The sequence below is a fragment of the Chlorocebus sabaeus genome, chromosome 9 (genome assembly GCF_047675955.1).
Source record: "Chlorocebus sabaeus isolate Y175 chromosome 9, mChlSab1.0.hap1, whole genome shotgun sequence".
NCBI classification, from domain to species: domain Eukaryota; kingdom Metazoa; phylum Chordata; class Mammalia; order Primates; family Cercopithecidae; genus Chlorocebus; species Chlorocebus sabaeus.
Genome location: NC_132912.1, coordinates 80,757,826 through 80,775,913, shown reverse-complemented (window position 1 = coordinate 80,775,913; position 18,088 = coordinate 80,757,826). Strand labels below are relative to the sequence as shown.

The 18,088-nt window shown below is 39.5% G+C and overlaps 1 protein-coding gene across 1 annotated transcript in view; it reads right to left on the bottom strand.

Moving 5' to 3' along the window:
* The window catches only part of CCDC6 (coiled-coil domain containing 6), a 114,905-nt gene that overhangs the window by 44,054 nt on the left and 52,763 nt on the right, over positions 1-18,088 (bottom strand). Inside the window, exon 2 of the mRNA XM_007963377.3 lies at positions 15,618-15,767. Coding sequence (XP_007961568.2) covers positions 15,618-15,767 — 150 coding nt within the window. The remainder of the gene's footprint in view (positions 1-15,617; positions 15,768-18,088) is intronic.

The following is an 18,088-nucleotide window of genomic DNA, read 5'->3' as shown; positions in this document are numbered from 1 at the left end:
GCCTGTAATCTCAGCACTTTTAGAGGCCGAAGCAAGAGGATCACTTGAGCGCAGTTTGGGACCAGCCTAGGCAACACAGTGAGACTCTGTCTCTACAAAAAAAGATTAGCTGGACATGGTGGTGCACACGCCTGTAGTCCCAGCTACACAGGAGACTGAGGTGAGAGGACTGCTGGAGCCCAGAAGGTCAAGGCTGCAGTGAGCGTGAGTACACCACTGCAATTCAGCCTGGGTGACAGACTGTGACCCCGTCAAAAAAAAAAAAAAAAAAAAAAAGAGCTTGCTCGAGAGAAACACAGAAGTACCTCAGTCCCCTAAAATCATGAGACAAGGGTTAAGATGAGCAAGAGGTAGGAGGCAAATGTGCATAGGGACCTTGAAGAACTAATAACTACAGAATTTGTTTCGTATAGTTTGTCTAAGAAAAATTCAGATATTCTCTTTTAAACAGATACCATGTAAACTCAAGCAACATGGTTCCAATAGGATTTGAACCACCACCCTGAATTGACTTGCCTATTTTAAAGTTATAGCCCATGGCACCACGGATAGAAAAATCCTGGGAAGGCTGGTGCAGGTTGACTCAAGACTAGCTGTCAGTTTCACCTCTGATGTCCATCTTCAATATGGGCAAACATTTCTAGGCATGACTTTAAATTTATAATCATAGGTCTTAATGTACTGTTACACGAACAACTTTAAATCTTCCAATAAGGTCAGAGATCCTGAACTAGAACAAAAATTATTCCATCTAATAACAAACAAGCATATTGATTAATATTTTGAAATGAAACTCATGTGTCTGCCTTAAATATATATAAAACTAGATGCCTCGGCAGATTAAAAGCTTTTTACAAAAATCAGAATTTTCAACAAATACATTTTTTATAAAGCCAATCCCAAAGATTATGGAACACTTTTATAACCCTTATTTGTGCTATATGTTAACACTAATAAAAATATCCCTGTGGAATCAGAATCACATTATACAACAATGATCCCTCAGCAGATCACATTTTCAATGGAATTAGGGTTATATACATAAAAGTTTGTTCCTTGGGATCCAACAAGAAAAATATATTAACACAAATGAAAAGGGCGTAAACGAAAATGCAACCACATACTCAATTATAAATCAGTATAATTTTAAATTCTAAGTACTAAAGCAAGCATTTTCTTATATCATCCACTGATTATATAGTCTCAAAGTAAACTTCCAGCCCAATGAAATATACAAGTGTAGCATTAATTTGATCTTAAGCAGGCTAGCCTTAAGCATCATCCAATTACCAATAATTGTTGTGCTTATAATTTACAAAGGATTTCTGGAACCACTTCAATGAACCAGGCCTTTTACATAATAGATTCAAGAACTCTGCACCAAATGACTTTTTATTCTCAATAAATTCTTTCTAGCAGGTAGAGGCACTGAAAATTTTACCTGGGAGAACCTCCTCCAACAGGTACCACAGGTGCATGTGTAGGCTGGATGCTGAGAGCACCTTCCCACCCAACATGCAGCAGGTTTGCTGGATCCCAGGTTTTGCGAAATGTCAATCTGCAGGCCTGGGCTTGTTGTCAAGTCAGTCCTTGACAACTGAAGCAAGGCTTCTAGCCACTACCCCTAGGACCCAGGTTTTTCAAGACAACTTAAGAATAAACCAGGTCGGACGCGGTGGCTCACACCTGTAATCCTAGCACTTTGGGAGGTTGAGGTGGGCAGATGACCTGAGGTCAGGAGTTTGAGTCCAGCCTGGCTAACATGGTGAAACCCTGTCTCTACGAAAAATACGAAAAAATTAGCCAGGCGTGGTGGTGCATGCCTGTAATCCCAGCTACTCGGGAGGCTGAGGCAGGAGAATCACTTGAACCTGGGAGGTAGAGGTTGCAGCGAGCCGAGATCGCACCACTACACTCTAGCGTGGCTGACAAGAGCGAGACTCTGTCTCAAAAAAAAAAAAAAAAAGAAAGAAACTTGAGATGCCATGCCCCCAGCTTTGTTTTCACTAGTCAACTAATATCTCTATTACTCCCAGTACCACAACTAACATCCTTGGTTTACTGAAAATTACCAAGGAATGGAGCTACCTGCATTGGACCAAGTAAAGGCCAGCCCAGGACAATAACTGCATTAAGCCATTAGACTGTCAAAAGCAATCATACTGTTATTAATATGAGCTTGGGAAAAAAGCTCAAAAATCTCTCTCAGAACATAGAAAGTCTCTCAAGAACCGACTTGTCAGCTGTTCTACTGAGCAAAAATTCAGACTCCCACCTCAAACTCAGTACTTCATCACTAAGGGCTTCTTGGGCCCACACTTATTTCCACCTCCTCCCCTTCTGTTACTGGTACCAGTATTCTGGGTCAATGCCTCACATCTCATGAGTTACCAAGGCCCATGCAGTCAGCCTCCATAACAGCTGTCCCATACACACACTCTCCTTTGTGTGTGCTCTGTGCTCATGGCCTCAGTCTGGTTCAGGCCTTTTATTCCTTTTCCTTTGGGCTACTGCCAAAACCTCCTACTGGATCTCCCCAGGTCCACTGTAGATCATCCTAGCACAAGTCCTATTACTTCAATGTCCTGCTCAAAACCCTCAATGGCTCCCTACTACCTGCGGACTAAGTCCAAACTCACTGGCATAACATCCAAGTCCTTCCATGACCCAATCCCTATGCAAGCTTCCCATACCTTCCTCATGCTATTTTCACACTCAGTTGACGCAACAGTCCAAGGTTTGCAAGCATAAATGTCTTCAGGGTTCATGCATGCAGCAAACAAAGAATGGATGGGTTTAAGCCAGGGAGTGGTGGCTACTGTGGTTAAAGGAAAAGCTCATGTCCTTTTCTAGACTCTTAAAAAAAAAATCCCATCATGCCAGCCAAACACTTTTGGTGACCATACTGGTCCAGGGGCTTCTAGATCACAACACCTGCCAGTCATGCCGGATCACTCTTACAGAAACCATGCCACTCACTCTGCCCACATGCCCCACTCATGCTGTGCCTCTGCCTATAGGGTCTGAATCCCTCCCCTCAATTTACCGAGACTGGGTGATAGTGTAAGCCTTCCCCAGTGCTTTCCCCCAGGCCCTCAGCATAATGTGCACTCATCCTCCTGTAAGGTGTGAGAAGCACATTGTCATTCAAGTGCATTTTAATGTCTGTTTCATGATGTTTTTCTATATCTTTTCCATCAGCTACTTGTAAAGTCAGCTAATTCTCCAGGGTGATTATTACGTGTCAAGCACTTTATATACATCAACATACTTGATGGTTGAATCTTCGTAACTCTACAGTAGAAACTGTTACCTGCATTTTGCAAAGAGTGAAACCACAGCTTAAAGACGTTAGGTGATCTGCCTGAAATTTCACAGGTAAAGGGTAAATCCAGGGTTCAAACTGAGGTCCCTGGCTTCAAAGCCTTTGCCCTCATCTCTGATGTGTGCTGCCATCCTAGAACACTTGGGTACATTCTCAATCACTCTTTACAGGATTGCAAGCTCTAAGAAGGGCAGTGACTAGGATTTCCTTGATCGTACTCCAAAATATAGAAAATACATTGTGAATGCAAATACTGATTGAATAAATGATAACACCCTCACTTCAGGATAAGCAAAACAACGGTTGGGGTGGGGGTGGATTAATCAAGATCTATGACATCACCCATATATCATGGTCTGCCCCAAAGCCCCTGTTTCTCTTCCTGTTTACAGCCCCTTTCCAACTCCTAGACATAATCAATATCCTAATTCTTATGGTATTTACTTCCTTACATTTTTCCTAAAATTGTTTTTTTTAAACAACCTATGTATTCATTTATTTCCGAACATTAGTCTTGCTAGGTTTTGCATTCTTTCATATCCAGCTTCTTCTGCTAAATGAACTTGTTACTAATTGTGGTTTGTATTTTCATTGCTTTACAGAATCCAGCTATTTATACCACAATCCTCTCAACTGATGACAGGCACTTGGGTCATTTCTATTTGTTTTTTTTTGAGAAAGAGTCTTGCTCTGTCACCAGGCTGCAGTACAGTGGTGTGATCTCGGCTCGCTACAACCTGCGACTCCCTGGTTCAAGTGATTCTCCTGCCTCAGCCTCCCGAGTAGCTGGGATTACAGGAAGGCACCACCATGCCCAGCTAATTTTTGTATTGTTAGTAGACACAGGGCTTCACCATGTTGACAAGGCTGGTCTCAATCTCCTGACCTCGTGATCTGCCCGCCTCGGCCTCCCAAAGTGCTGGGATTACAGGCGTGAGCCACCACGCCTGGCCATTTCTAGTTTTTTATCATGATCAAAGAACATTCTTCTACATATCTGGTACACATGTACATGTAATATGATATATGCCCAGGAGTGAAACCACTGGGCCATAGAGAATAAATATTTCCAACTTAATTAGGTACTACCAAATTGTTTTCAAATGGGTATGATGACTTCAGTTTTCTACCTGCAGTGCATAAGAATTTATTAGTAGTATCTTGTTGTTGTGGTTTAAATCACCTTTCCTGGCTACTAATGAGGTTGTATACTTTTTCCATTTGTTTACTGGCTTTTTGGCCATGTACTTATGTGAAGAGTCTGCTTAAATCATTTGCCATTTTTTGTCTAGGTTGTTTGTTTTCTTGCTGATTTGTAGCTTTTTGTCATTACATATGGTGTGTATCTCTTCTCCCATTCTGTGGTTCATCCTTGCGTTTTCCTTGTATGTCTCTGGTCCTCTCCTCTGGGCACACCTCCTGAGTAACAGCACTAATTTCCATGGCAATAAATAATTACTAAAGAAAACACTCCCAAATTTATATCTCTAGCCCCGACTTCTCTGTTGAGAGTCAGAACCTCTGTCCAACTGCCTGTCTGTTCTCTCCATTTGGAAGCCCAGACACTGCAAGTGAACTTCCGACCTTCCTATTCCAAACATACTCCACTTGCTGTCTTTTCCATCTTAAATGATGGTAACTATTCTTCCAGTCATTGAGACTCAAACCCCTAAGTCTTTCTTGATCCTTTTTTTCTATACCGCTTCTATCCCATCCACAAATCCTATGAGGCTATTTCTTCAAAACGTACCCAGAATCCAAAGTTTCACCATCTTCACTACTATTCCCTGAAAAATCCACTCCATCTCTTGGCATGTATTACTGAATATCCTTCTAATATGCATTGCTCCCAACTTGGCCCCCACTCCATAATCTCTTCATGACATAGCAACCAAATCAATCATTTTAAGGGTCACCTAGGATCATTTTGCTACTCTGCTCAAAACCCTGTGGTGGCTCCCATGCAGAATAAAAGCCAAAGTGCCAATAGCAGTTCCTAAACCTCTATCATATCAAGCCTCCAGACCCATTACCTCCCAATTTCATCTATCACTCTTCTCTCCCCATGATGTCAACCTATACATATCAGTCTCTCTGCTGCTTCTCCAACATGGCAGGCACAATCTTACTTCAAGGCCTTAGCACTTTCTTGTTCTTTCTGCCTACAATACTCTTCCCATGAAAATCTATTTGGCTAGCTGCTGCTTCTCCTAGATTTTGCTTAAATATTACCTCAATGACTTGAACTTATTTAAAATTTCAACTGTCCCTATGCCCTTTACACTATTTTATATTTTTCCATGGCACTTAATCGCTTCTCTTGGTTTTTGATGCTTTCATATTTTCACATTTAACTGCTTATTGCTGGTACACAGAAATACAATTTTTCATGTGAGAAAATGGAATTCTAACTACTTATCTGTAGATTCTGAAGTTTTAAAAGTTTTTCACTTACACAATAATAAGTGGCAACATTAGTTCCTCCTTTCAATCCTTAACATCTTTTTCTTGCCTTTCTGCACTGGCTAGAAATCCACAACAAAAATCAATATAGGTAAATGCAGCAGGCATCCGTGTCTTGTTCTTGATTTTAAAGGGAAAGTTAACTTTTCATAATCAAACACAATGGTTTGGGCAGGCTTTTTGTAAACACTTTATCTTATTTATTCTTGAGATGGAGTCTCACTCTGTTGCCCAGGCTAGAGTGCAGTGGTACGATCTTGGCTCAATACAACCTCTGCCTCCTGGTTCAACTGATTCTCCTGCCTCAGCCTCCCGAGTAGCTGGGACTACAGGTGTGCGCCACCACACCCGGCTAATTTATTTCTGGTGTTTTTAGTAGATGGGCTTTCACCATGCTGGTCAGGCTGGTCTTGAACTCCTGACCTCAAATGATCCTCCCATCTTGGCCTCCCAAAGTGCTAGGATTACAGGTGTGAGCCACTGCGCCCGGTCTATGTAAACACTTTTTTAAAAATTCAGGTTGAAGTTCTATTCTTAGTTCACTAAGATTTTTATCATGAATTGTTACACTTTATCAAATCCTTTCTCTCCATCTGTTAACATGATCATGACTTTTTCTTTTTATTCCGTGAATGTGGCAAATTACACTTGCTGATTTTCTACTGGTAAACTAAACTTGCATTCCTTGTATAAACCCAACATGGTCATGGTGCATTGTTCTTTTAATATATTGCTGACTTCATTTATTTATATTTTGTTTGGGATTTTTGCTCATGATTGAGGCTGCACTGCAATTTGCCTTTTCTGAACTACACTTAAGTTTGAGCATTAAAGGTTATGTTACCCTTAAAATATATTGGGGACCCATTTTGTTCCCTTTAGAATTTATGAAAGACAATTTTTTTTTTTTTTTTTTTTTTTTGTGAGACGTAATCTTGCTCTGTCGCCCAGGCTGGAGTGCAGTGGTGCGATCTCAGCTCACTGCAAGCTCTGCCTCTCGAGTTCACGCCATTCTCCTGCCTCAGCCTCCCAAGTAGCTGGGACTACAGGCACCCACCACCACACCTGGCTAATTTTTTTTGTATTTTTAGGAGCGATGGGGTTTCACTGTGTTAACCAGGATGGTCTCAATCTCCTGACCTCGTGATCCACTTGCCTCGGCCTCCCAAAGTGCTGGGATTACAGGCATGAGCCATGGCACCCGGCCGGAAGACAAATTACTTTATCCTTGAATGTTTGGTACAACTCTCAATGAAACCATTTGGAACTGGAATTCATTGTTTATGAAGGTTGTTGATCTCTATTTCAATTTCTTTACAGGACAGAAGACAGTTTTCTTTTTCTTCCTCGGTCAGCTGTAGAAAGTTATGTGTTTCTAAGAATTAGTCCATATCATATAAATTTCAAATGTATTTCCATATAGTTATTCATTAGTTTTTCACTTAACATTTGAACGTCTACAAGAAAAGTGATATGTTTCTGGTTTCCTGCCAAAGATTTCAAGGTCGGCTTTTATTTCTCTGAGTATAGTAAGCATGGTTGCTTTATAGTATATGCCCGGTAATTCCAATATTTGAAGTATCTGTGAAGTCCATTTCTGTTATTTCTGGTCACTTACATTCATAGAATCTCATATCTTCATGTGCATGGATCTTTAACTATGGGCTGAATATTGTATTTGAAAATTTATTCGCAGGAGAAGCTTGTAGCCTAGGATGACAGTTACTTGCTCCAGAAAATTCCATTTTCTTTGGCTGAGCACCATGTTTGGGTCTACCTTAATCCAAAATCAAAGCCTGTGTCTCTGATTTACCCAGCTGATACAAAACTAGTTCACTCTTAGCCTAAGGATGCAGCCCTTCATGATTCCAGCTTGAGGTAGGGTTGACTGATCACTCTCTCTTAACTTTGACTAAAAGCAATCAACTGACTTCTGCAGCCCCAGCTCCACACAACGACCAAAACCACAATTCACTATCTCAGGTGTTTCTGGATGAATTCCAAGTGCCCTCTGAATAAAAGCAGCCTTGGGTGCTTCATTCCCACCCTCCTTCAGATCTTTGCCCAACAGTTCTTCACCATCATGTTAATTATTTGACAAAGAAGGATTTTGTTAAGTTTTTGTTTATCTTCAGTGAGGTATGTCTGAGTTATCTAATCTGCTATTTTCTACAGGAAAAGCCACAACATAACTTTTATAAAGAGAAAAAATAGCTACGTTCTTCCAGAAATTGTTATTTTGGTTCCTTGTTAGCAACACCAAGGACCAGAGTCAGGCCCTCACTTCTGAGCAGATGGCTTCAGGATAATATCAGACTTCCTATCTACTTGGAATACCTAAAGAGCTAAGTTTGAGTTTCCTGGATTTCCAGGAGTATGATGCCACTAAAAGCATTAACACCTTTAAAAAAAAATCTGGTTAAGAGGAATATTAAAAAAAAAAAAAAAAAAGCTCCATGGAAGAGATTTTTAAAGTCCTTGCAGGGCATGGTGGCTTATGCCTATAATCCAGCACTTTCGGAGGCTGAGGCAGGCAGATCACTTGTGGTCAGGAATCCAAGACCAGCCTAGCCAACATGGTGAAACCCTGTCTCTACTAAAAAAAATAAAAGAATAAAAAATTAGCTGGGCTAGTTACAATTAGCCCAGTTACTCAGGAGGCTGAGGCATGAGAATCACTTGAGCCCAAGAGACGGAGGCTGTGGTGAACCAAGATCATGCCAGCCTGGGCAACAGAGAGAGACTCTGTCTCCAAAAAAATAAAATAAAATAAAATAAAAAAGAAAAAGAAAAGAAATCCTTTTAGGCTCTGGCATATTGAAAAATCCATTCTGTAAAAACTGGCATTTTCTCCTGAGGAAGAAAGAGTGTTTAAACAGCCCAAAGAATTCATTCTAAGATGAGGTATTATTGAAAATTAAAATAAAAGGCCTCATCTTTCTTACCAAATTTATGAATGGAGGAAACAGGAAGGTAAGGACAGCAGCGGGATATAACTCCGTATTTTAAAGTAATTACTGACTGAGCTGACTGTTAATTGTTTAAAAATGAAATGCAAAACATTGTAACATTTAGAACTACAAAGTTTTAAAGTTATTTTAAAACTGTTTTTAGTGATAGCTAGGGTCCATCGATAGTGGGGCCTAGTATCCTTCAATAGACAAGATTCACCTTTCCAACGAGAAATAATAATGTTTCTCCAACCTATTTTGGTAAATAAAGCAAGTTTAACTCCAGTTTCACCTAATTATTTTTATCTTCCTTTTCTTCTACCTTTATTTTTCCCTCTACCTACTTTTTCTCACATTTTATGTCAAAAAAGGCAGCATGGGAAGCTTTTGAGCCCTTACTTTTGTCCTTAAGATTTTTTTTTGGAACCTGTGTTAGCACATCACATCTAGCCATAATCTTAGTACATGCACACAAGCACACACACTTTAAAAGAAACTCAGTAATTTCGACACTGAAGAACTATATCAGGTTTATTGTATTATCTACTCATAACAAATGACATTTCAATGAGAGATTTTTGCCATGCTACTAACAGAATTCTGGCTTATAATTTGGCCACTGGTGGCTGTACTATTTAAAATGCATTAAAAACAACCCAGTAGCTCTTTGTAGACGTACTGTGAATGCAATCTGTGAACCTCTTGCTCCTGAAAAGATCAGACAAAGCTGAGGTTCAGGTAATTTGGAATGAAAACAACAAGAAAAAGCTCTGTTCCAACTGTTTTGAAAGCTATTTTGTGATAGCAAATTTCTCTGATCACTATTAAGGGCCCTGAAAAACAAGCCAGGAGGGCCACAGATCTATCCATCTAAACATAAAGGACATATTTCATTTAGATCTCTCCCCTACCATAGGGAGAACCAAGGTTTCATCTGAATGGATGCAAGGCGTCATGGTCTTGGTGCCTTTGAAATTAACTAAATGAAATTTCATACATTATTTATCAGCTTGACATGTGATTTTGCTGCTTGTATAAACAAAATAATTTCATTGCCATCTTAGTGGCTTGGGAAACTTGAAGGGGAGAGAGGGCGAAGAGGATGCTTCAGATTCTAGTGTACATGTTGGAAGAGAATTGGGAGTCTATACTCACCCGCTTTGCCTGCAGAAATGTCATGCTACTCAGAAAGAGACTCTTTCTGGAGTTAAGTAAGCATACACTCTAGAAAAGAAGGAATCCAGTAAGATGGTATTGCAAGGAGAAACCACTTCTCCAGAATTGACAAGTGAAAGAAGGCAAATGAAGTGCTAAGCCCTTTGTCTAGATGAACAGGCAAATCTGGAGACTTAGAAATTCTTTTTCCCCATTTTATTTCTGTGTAAATGAGATAGAAGAATAATTCTGTTGCATGATATCCTTCTGAGCTGCTCAGCTATAAATCATTTGGCAGAGGTAGTTTCAGCAGCAGTTTTGCCCACAACTTCCTTCCTGTCCTCTATCATCTTTCCATAGATGCTAGAAAAACTCCAACTACTTTAGTTCCAGGAAGCATTCTTACCTCAGGAACCAAGTCAACAACAATAAAAATAAGCCATATCACCTCAATAAGAGATCCAGGACTTTTCTTCTTAAGTATTTCCAACCATCAATGTGTCCCCTTTACTAGGGTATGGCTATAATTTTTATTATAGTTGGAGCAGCATTATTTTCTGAGAATCAGATCCTATTTCAAATGTGAACTGAAAGTACCGTACTACAAATCTATTGATTATTTTAAGGTCTGAAATCTGCAAGCTGGATTAGATTGAAAAGATTAAGATATATGTAATATGCAGTACTCTTCTTAACCCAGTCGTAATCAATGGTTAAAAAAAGAGTTTATTAACTTTTGGTAGTGGTATTTGTTGAGAACAGTGTAGACAGTTCAGAACAAGCTGAGTGTGCTCCCAAAGAGCAGAAAGTCAAGTTGAGGCTTTGGCCCTGCATAAAAGCAGGTGGGAAAATCCACAATTCCTAAGACCATTATCAATCTCAGTGTCTGAGATAATTGATAAGTCTTCCAGTAGGCATTTGTGATTGGTGGTTAAGAGTTTGCCAGGAGAATTAGAATTTTTTTTTTTTTTTTGAGACCGAGTCTCGCTCTGTCGCCCAGGCTGGAGTGCAGCGACGCGATCTCGGCTCACTGCAAGCTCCGCCTCCCGGGTTCATGCCATTCTCCTGCCTCAGTCTCCCGAGTAGCTGGGAGTCTAAAAGGCCATTCTTCAGAATGTTATAGAGTAATTATACTTGGGTGCTGAACTTACAGGTTATCTTATTTTCTTTGTGCCCTATTCCTTCTAATTTTGTAACAGCAACATGATACTTTTGTGAGTAGAAAACATCTTATTTCTTGAAAAGGAAATTTTACAATTCTGGTGCCTGGTTTGTCCTTACCTTTTGAAACCACCTCCTTCTGTGTCTTTGACTTAGAGAGCTCAGAGTCCTGCTATGCTAGTAGCATCTCTTTGTTATGGGCAGCAGTGCATGAAGCCTCCTGCAGAGTCAGGCTCATTTGCAAGTGGCAGGAGATTCTGGACTGCCCACATCATTAAGAACTAGTATAATCAGAATGCTCTAATGATTAGCTTAACTGTCTTGTCAGTCTTTGTATGATTCACTCTACTAGTCCTCTATTCTTTTCATTTTTAAAAAAAATTTCTAGGCCGGGAGTGGTGGCTCACACCTGTAATTCCAACACTTTGGGATGCCAAGGCATGCAGATCACTTGAGGTCAGGAGTTCAAGACCAGCCTGGCCAATGTGGTGAAATCCTGTCTTTACTAAAAATACAAAAATTAGCCGGGCATGGCGGCGAGTGCCTGTAATCCCAGCTACTCAGAAGGTGAACCGAGATCACACCACTGTACTCCAGCCTAGGTGACAGAGTGAGACTCCATCTCAAAAATAAACAAAGAAATAAATAAGATTCATTATACGTCATTTCACTTAAAGACACAGTTTCTAAGAACTTACTGGCAACATTAAGTGAGGACTTACTGTATATTAAATTCTTTCTTTGACACAGAGTCTCACTCTGTCCCCCAGGCTGGAGTGCAGCAGCATGAGCTCAGCTCACTGCAACCTCTGCCTCCTGGGTTCAAGCAATTATCCTGCCCCAGCCTCCTGAGTAGCTGAGATTACAGGCGTGTGCCACCACACTCAACTAATTTTTTGTATTTTTAGTAGAGACGGGGTTTCGCCATGTTGGCCAGGCTGGTCTTATACTCCTGGCATCAAAGTAATCCACCCACCTTGGCCTCCCAAAGTGCTGAGATTACAGGCGTGAGCCACCACGCTCAGCCTGTATATAAAATTCTGATAAGTTTGCTCACAAATGCTTCTTACAGGTTTTAATTACAAATAATGATTAAAGCACAACCTGTCTTCAAGGCATTCGAGAGTAGAATTTAGCTCTAATGTAGGTTCATGTTAAACAAAAGTAATGGAGATCTTTTTGGAACAATGTCTCACTAAACAGGTAGTGAATCCCATGGCCTGGGCTCAGAAAGTTGTAGACTTCTCAGTCAAGAGTTCTCATGAGATAAAGATACAATGTTGTGTCTGTACTGGATAGACACCAAAGCAAGGGAGAAGAGCTGCATGCTCCCTTTTGTGTGTGTTTTCCTGTTGGTGAGGATGAAAACATATGGAGGTGTTTAAGCCATCTCCCAAAATGGATCTTTTAAAGGGCAAAGGGATTTACTCTCATGTATACTGAATTAAACTTGATTTCATTTTTTAAAGGTATTGGATACCCAACTTGGCCATAGCAGACAGGAAGGGACATGTCTCTTCTATAGCAAGTCTCATTTTGTTCTCAGGATCAAAGAATCCCTTTGAAATGCACATAAAAGCATTGTCCAATCAGTATCAGAAATAAAAGTCAAAGCACTCTGACAAAACAAAAATTGATCTGTCCATAGCCTCTCAGCGGCCTTTGGGTGAAAAATGTTGAACACTTTCATAGTGAACAGGTCAATGCACCCATCTGTCTGTGGGTGACACTTGTAGCATGATTTCTCTTAGCAGGCTTTTTTTTAGCAAGGTCCTATGCAGAAACAAACATCCTAGAAAGCAATATTAAAATAATTACGTAGTTGAAAAAGTCTATTGGTATCAAGTAGTCCAAAAATCTTCCAGATGGAAAACAGTATTTCCATGCTGGGTGGCAGAAAATGTGGGCATTCAACAAAAGACTGGTTAAACCTATTAAGGAAATACATATTGGGAGCCTGAGGGATAAGTATCATAGGCTGAACAGCCCTTCCCCTGCTGCAGCTATGATATCCCTCAATTGGCCAACAATGGAGGGCAGGTTCTTAGGCACTTATCAAAAAATAGACATGTTGTGATACCTGGTATCTAAGGCAACAGATCTCCTATCATGCCTCAGAATGGCAACAGCTTCAGAACTTGCCAGAGACCTGAACCTAAAACTACCTGCTATCCATCTCCTTTCAAACACCTAAAGACCAGGGGAAGGGAATGGGCATTATTGTTTAATGGGCACAGAGTTCCAGTTTGAAAAAGTTCTGGAGATGGATGGTGGTGACGGCTGCACAACAAGGTGAAAATGCTTAACGCCACTGAATTGCACACTCAAAAATGGCCAAAATGGTAAATTTTATGTTATGTAAATTTTACCACAACATTAAAATAAAAAGCCTAAAAACCAAGCTGGAATGCATGACAAATTGTCTCAGGGACATGCTAACCATCCATCTGTCCAGATTCTACAAGCTGAATCACCAACAAGCTACAGACCCATCTAGAGATCCCCAAACAATGTTTTCACAGAATCACACCTTCATACTATGCCCTTACTTTTGGATGAAGGCAAACACAAGACAGGCCCGCTTGAAGGCTATAGCTACACATTGTATACCACTTTTGGCAAAAACAGTTTATTTTGTTCAGTTTATATACCATTCAATCCCTTTAGAAAGATCCACTATCCACTGAAAAATGTTTCCAAGTTTTTAGTCTATGACCTTTTTTTCTCCTGACCAAGATACACTGTTTTAGATATAAGAATTATGAAAACACGGTCACTACATTTCTACATCATAGCAATATTCAGAGGATGCTTAGAGCTTCAATTTTAAGTTCAAGCCTTCTTACACCAAGTATACAACTATAAATAACTTCCTTTGCTGTTGCATTATGTTCTTATGTTTTCATTCTTTTTTATGTTTTCATTCTTATGTTCTTATGTTTTCATTCTTTTTCAGTATCTTATTTTAAGGAACATCAATATCCTTGGGAGGTAGGTGGGTTACATGAGTGAATGAGAGGCCAATTGCAGACTATACAATCACTCATGCTGGAGATATATAATAAAGAAAAGGAACATGATCTGGCTAGGTCTTGACTGTCCTATAATGTACTTTGGCTAAAGACTCCAAAAAACCACCATGTAAATTGAAAAAAAAAAAAAAAGTTTCTTGCAGTGTCAAAAATTATGGCACCTGATTACGCATACACTTAGGAAAAACAAACCATAATTACATCCCCATGATTCTAGAAGCACCAGGTAAAATAAGTCATTTAATGCTGCCCCAGAGGGATATACTAAAAGGTCAAACTAACCTTCTCCATCCATTTCTCTCTAAATCACAATGCAAATGAGTAAACGAAAACTTTCAGTACAAAAATGTTGCCAAAAATCTCTGCTAGACAGTAATGCCTGGGTACCTGTTCTTCACATTTCAGGAACTACCATATAAACCAACTCTTGTGCAAGATTAACAGTATCTTTATTCAGTAATTAGGTAGAAAAATGAGACTAATAGAAAGACAGGGGTAAAAGCTGCCTGGAACATGTTATGGTCTTAACATTAAAGTTTCTTCATCAGAGTTTCCAGTATCCTCTTACAGGATCATCTATGTGGCGAGGTAAGAAAATAACTTAGGAAGATTTTTTTGAAAGCCTCAAATAACTTCTTATTACGACCTCACTAATATATATTCTTTAAGCAAATTAATGAAATTGTTATTGATGATGTCAAAATATATATATGGGGTTGTTTCACAGACATCTAAAGACAAAATGGTAATAATGTTCTGATAATTGTATACCTCCTCACTATTTTGGACAAGCTATGTTAAATAATGAAAACTCAATATCCCACTTATTTTTAAGTTCATACTAAGCCACAAGATATTTCCCCTAAGCAAATTTTACTTTGTATTTTACCAGTAAGGTTTGAAGGGGGGGAAAAAAAGGAGGGGGAGAGAATGAGCCTCTGAAGTAGAGAAATCAAACCTTCCTGTATGTTGTGTGTGGCACCTTCTATATATTACTTGTGATCAACGTTGAGTTTTAATAGCAGTCTGATATTTGTTCAGTAACATATTACCCATTTGAACATGGTTGATTGCGGGTAGTTTTAACTATCATGGATACCTTTCTATTTCCTAAAGATGTTTCACTTTATATCCTCATATTTTAGTGCAAAAGACCCACCTATGACTGCCAAAAAGTTTATGTACTTATTATCGACTCAACATAAAAGGAGAAAAATTTCACATTTGGCATTAGTCCCCATACTTCCAAAATGCTACATTCAACATCTCATGCCAAGATCTTGTGCTCATCAGCAATGTTTTAGAAATGCTCAGGGTACAAAATAGCTTACCTAACATACGCAGATGAGCTAGAAAACCACAGTCTTGACTATTACACCATTGCCACCCTTACCTGGTATTGTGAATCTCCAAAGAACTTAAGCTACAACCTCATCAGCAAATGTTACAAGTAAAGTGCCATATCAAAGTCATTTTCTCCTAGAGAGGAAAACAGGCAGGGAAGATGAGGGAGTAGAAAAGATAATTTACCTGCATCAATTTTCTGGAGAGCTCATTAGTGAGGAACTCTTCTTCTTTCTCATAATTTACAGCAAGTGTTTCTTTCTCCTTCTGCAAAGCCTGAATTTTCTTGAATAAAGTGTTACTAATGAATTCTTCTTCCTGCTCAGCCCTGGCTTGCTGTTTAAAAAAAAAAAAAAGGAAAGAACAAAACAAAACACGTTAGGGAAACAGGAAATTTACTAATTGAAATATAGTTCTTATTTCCGGAAAGGGTACCCCGTTTTAAATAGAGCTCTATTTTTAGCTGTGAACCAACACACTCAAGAAATGCAAAACAGAGGAATTCAGCAGAGTCTATAGAAATGAATATTACTATTATGCCAAAGAGGCCCCCCTTCACTATGTGTGGTCCTTATTCTTAAAGTGATATTTCAAAGAAATTAGCAAAGATCACATTGCAGTTTTTATGAAACTGTACCGAATCAATAACTAGAATACAGAAAGATCCTTCTAATGTAGCAGACGGGTCCAGTCCTGTGCTATGTACACCAATTCATGATAACTCTCACAGGTTGCTACATCTCGAAGGTTTACAATTAAAATACCTGGGCAACACTTTTTTTACTGGAGCAGAGCTCAACTCACTTAAAAGTAAAATTACATCACCTCTTTATAATGTCACCTAAAGGGTTTGGATACGCCATTAAAAAGGCATTATGGGCCAGGTAGTGACTTCCACATGTAATCCTAGCACTTTGGGAGGCAGAGGTGTGTGGATCACTTTGAGCTCAAGAGTTGAGACCAGACTGGGCAGCATGGCAAAATCCTGTCTCTATCAAAAATACAAAAAATTAGCCAAGCATCGTGGCCCATGCCTGTGGTTCCAGCTACTCGGGAGGCTAGGGCAAGAGGATCACTTGAACCTAGAAGACGGAGGTTGCAGTGAGCTGAGATCATGCCACTGCACACCAGCCTGGGTGACAGAGCTGACAGAGATTATGTTGTCTCAAAATAATAAATAAAATAAAAAATAAAAGGCATTACAAATGTACATGGACACATGTTCACTGAATAGCTGAATAATTATTAGAAAAAAAATTACACCAAATGGCTGAAAACTAGTTATTAGGAGGTAGTGGGAATCTAGGGGTGAGGGGTAAAGGTGGGTGAGAGGGGCTTTATTTTTCACTTTATTTCCCTACTCGGAATTTTTTAGAGATAAAGTCAATAAGAGGGATTCGTGAATTTTAAAAACAGAAGAGAAGGGAGTCAAGCATTATTCAATGGAGATGAAAACATTCTTCTGTAGATACCCTCCTCTCTCCCTGAAAAAAATGTTTTAATAGATTAGGCTTATTATTATTCTGTCTAAACAGAAAAGCCTAACCATCTTTGAAGGAAATTAACCTTTTCAAAAAGGGCATCCGTGTTTCAAACAAACTCAATTCTATTTAAAGAACTTTTTAAACCACACCATTTTGATTCATTTATACCAAATAATGCATTTCTGTTTTATCTGTCAATCGAGGGAGGAAGAGCCACATGAATTCCAAGCCTCCAGCACCTGTCATTTATAATATTCCAAGAGAACCAGACCAGCAGAAGACAAAAGGGCACCCACATTAAACGATTACCACCTCTTACTGTAAAAGGCTCCGACAATCAATCCCAACTCTGGCAGTTTCGATTTCTGTATATACTCACCAGCTTCCCCAACATCCACACACTCTAATATCCACAGTTTCTATGGAGTCCACCCTCCCTGCTCCCCATCACTGTGGCCCTAGAGGAGGTATACCAGCTTTTGGTACTGCTTGCTGAGCAATTCTACAAAGAGAGTCACACATAGTACGCAGACTGAAAAACAGAGCTACACAAACACACAGTGGAGGCTTTGGGAGAAGGTCTAGTACTTCCATTTTTTAAGCCATTCTGTGGCAGTCCAAGAGAGCTAAGCAACAAAGACAAAATCCTTCAGCTAGTAAATTTGTGTTACCAGCCAAGGCACCCAGTGAGCAGTCCATAGGTTCCCCCAGTGGTTCCCTTACATACCTCCCATTTCGTTAACGCTTCTCAATGTCTTACTCTTTCCACTATAGTCAAGGAAAACTGCTAAGAACTCGTACTTCTCCTCTCCCTTTAAATCAATCCCCATTTGCCTTCCAAACTCTCAAACTTAAGGATTTCACACTAGTGCCATGAGCAGGAATCCAAAGTATTTATTTAAGACATATTTGACACATACATATCCAAGCCTGCCATCTATCCAAACTACTTGTTTTTCTGGTTTTGACCGACAAAGTCCTACATGATTTGAATTCTAACTATTCTAAAAGTTAAAGAACAGAAAGGTTGAGAGGAACTGTAGCGCTCTTGCAGGTGATTCTAGCCTTGGCATTCAAAAGGGTGGTTGCCATAAACTCATTTCATTATCAGATCAGACTCAACTTCTTGCACATTAATGCACATTTAGTATTTTAGATAACTGGTAAATTTTA